Here is a 2,249-nt window from a genome sequence, read left to right as displayed (position 1 = left end):
AGTACCATGTGCTTGTCGAGTCGCAGTGTGCATATAGGATCCGCTCGGACCCAGGGACGGTTCGGCATCCTCTGTCTACTACTCTGGTAGTGCTCACGGACACTGTTCGCACTATGGCACAGACCATGACATCCGTCACCATACGAAAGGAAATTCGCGGATTTCTGGTAAGCGACCATACCAGATACTCGCAGATTTTGAGGCTCCTGTCTGAGCGACGGTCACCATATAGTGGATGTTCTCAATAGTGACTCTCGGCTTGAGCTGTGCACGGCTCCACTATACACTCTACAACCCGCCCACAGACCCGCTGAACAGTAGCAAAAGCTACCACGGTGTGTGCGATGCGCATTCGCCGCATATGCAGCCCACCACGCTGAATGCTCACATGGACATCACCTCATAGATCCTATCGTTGTCGAGCTTATCGTCACCTCGGCTTTGACCTATGCCTGGACCACTCGGTTGCGACGGTACCTCAATCCTCATAGCTCTCGTTCACACGCCCTACTAACATCGCTTGCATTTCTAGCTATTATGATGCCGAAAAGTACGATCTGCCGATCTTGTTCGCACTTTGGCTCGTCGGCGCAGTGTTCGCTACGGTATTCCTCCCCGTGCTCTCGGTGGACGCTTCTCAGGCACTGACATCGTAACTCCAGCTCCAGTGGGGGAACCTTACCTGGTGTTACAGCGACCAGTCCTGTCGCGTGCTCACAGCTCTTGTCGCCTTCGTGTGGATGAGCTGCATATTAATTTTTGCTCTGCTTATCATCAGCTGGTTCCTGGTTCTTGTTGGTACGTCGCGCGACCCGTGGGATAGATATCGGATCCTGAAGACGTTCTGTTTTCCTTCAGGCGAAACTGACGACTTCGACGATGACTCCTCCATTTGATCTCAACATTTGTACTAGAAGCTGTACAAGAAGTATTGGTGCATCGATAGGAGACACAATATATATAATTGCGCTCCCAAGTTAAGGGCTGAGTTAGACAAAAATACATTTCTGGAACACGCAATGGGCATAGTAACACCTAAGGAGTCCTCAGTAGAATCCCTGCTGGGCACCTGTTTTACGAAGGATAGTCTCGAACTCTTTGGCTGCTGTATTGGAGCCCAGGAGTCGATGACCCCCTCCTCCGATGCGCTCACCGCACTCTGGGCATGTAGACGTCTCCATGGCGCCACCACACTGGAACCATCGTGAGACGCGAACAAGAGCAGTGGTTATTTTGCTTACCTCTCCGATAGTATACGGGTGTCCGTTTGGACAATTATAGAAGTGGCCGGTGTAGCCTTTAGACTATCAGTGAGACCCGACATTTGATAACAGAATAGCGGCTTACCGAAGCCGAAGGTCTTGACAATCATTTCGCGCTCCTGCATTGACAAGGGCTCGTACATACCTCCCTTGCGGACGAACGACTCCAGTTCTTCAAGCTGCTTGATAAACCGGTCTACCTTGCATCCACAGTTGTCTTGGAACCACCGTCGTTCATCTCTCATACCGACAACGCTGTCCACTGGCCGGCTGCGAACATACTGCTCTTGATACGTCTGCACGGCGTGAACAATGTCATCTCGCTTGCCCTTCACCTGGTCGCCAAGGCGCGTGCGATCCGCGATGGACGGTCGACGGTCCCCACGAGAGAGGTTCCGCTCGTCTTCCATCATCCGGGAGCGGAACTCTTCGAACTCGGCGCGAAGGATGTAGACTGAGCATTTTGCTGTCTGGCGAGATGCCGAGGAGTTTTGCGCCATGGTAAGGGCTTTACGAGCGTCGACCGCGCATGATTGGTACAAGAAAGTCACGAAAGACGTCCAAAGCTTGCGGTGTTTCGCACCCGACTCGTCCGTAGCAGTCGTGGGGAGACCGTCGACACGGCTTACGCCAACCTCTGCGAGCATGAAGCGGATCTCACAGAGAGTGAACATGGCGTCGATCTGGAAGCGGACGTCCGCTTTGGGTGGTGGTTGCCCAATCTTCGTCCTCACCGCCTTGAGCGCAGCGGGCTCGGGTGCTTCGGTAGCCCTGGTCGGATCATTCGCAATTGCTTCGAGCTCCAAGCGGTAGAGAGTCGTTACTGCGCCTTCGTATGCCTTGTGGTGAGCGCCGCGCGTGGCAGACATGACATGCGCTCTCCTATAGACCACCACGAGATCCTTGACGATGTCGTTCCACGCTTTAGCCTCGGTCGTAGAAGTCCATGTAGGCTATGCATCGCGCCTCTGTCGAGGAATTGCGTTG

At 53.7% G+C, this 2,249-nt stretch overlaps 2 protein-coding genes across 2 annotated transcripts; one reads left to right on the top strand and one right to left on the bottom strand.

Annotated features, from left to right (window-relative positions):
• Window positions 1-2: 2 nt before the first annotated feature.
• Window positions 3-896, top strand: PHACADRAFT_214557 (uncharacterized protein; the record flags this gene model as incomplete). Its single annotated transcript, XM_007402397.1, has 6 exons — window positions 3-167; window positions 233-335; window positions 407-473; window positions 533-605; window positions 663-798; window positions 859-896. Exons 1-6 carry the CDS (start codon window positions 114-116, stop codon window positions 894-896), a joined length of 471 nt encoding a protein of 156 aa, XP_007402459.1. The 5' UTR covers window positions 3-113.
• A 150-nt stretch (window positions 897-1,046) lies between these two features.
• PHACADRAFT_214556 (uncharacterized protein) lies at window positions 1,047-2,131 on the bottom strand (the record flags this gene model as incomplete). Its single annotated transcript, XM_007402396.1, has 3 exons — window positions 1,047-1,193; window positions 1,242-1,297; window positions 1,348-2,131. The coding sequence occupies 3 exons, from the start codon at window positions 2,129-2,131 to the stop codon at window positions 1,047-1,049; spliced, it is 987 nt and encodes a 328-aa protein (XP_007402458.1).
• Between the last annotated feature and the right edge of the window lie 118 nt (window positions 2,132-2,249).

Source organism: Phanerochaete carnosa, assembly GCF_000300595.1.
Source record: "Phanerochaete carnosa HHB-10118-sp unplaced genomic scaffold PHACAscaffold_140, whole genome shotgun sequence".
Classification (NCBI taxonomy): Eukaryota; Fungi; Basidiomycota; class Agaricomycetes; order Polyporales; family Phanerochaetaceae; genus Phanerochaete; species Phanerochaete carnosa.
Note: the sequence above shows the minus strand (reverse complement) of the source record. Positions and strands in the feature narration are given on the sequence as shown.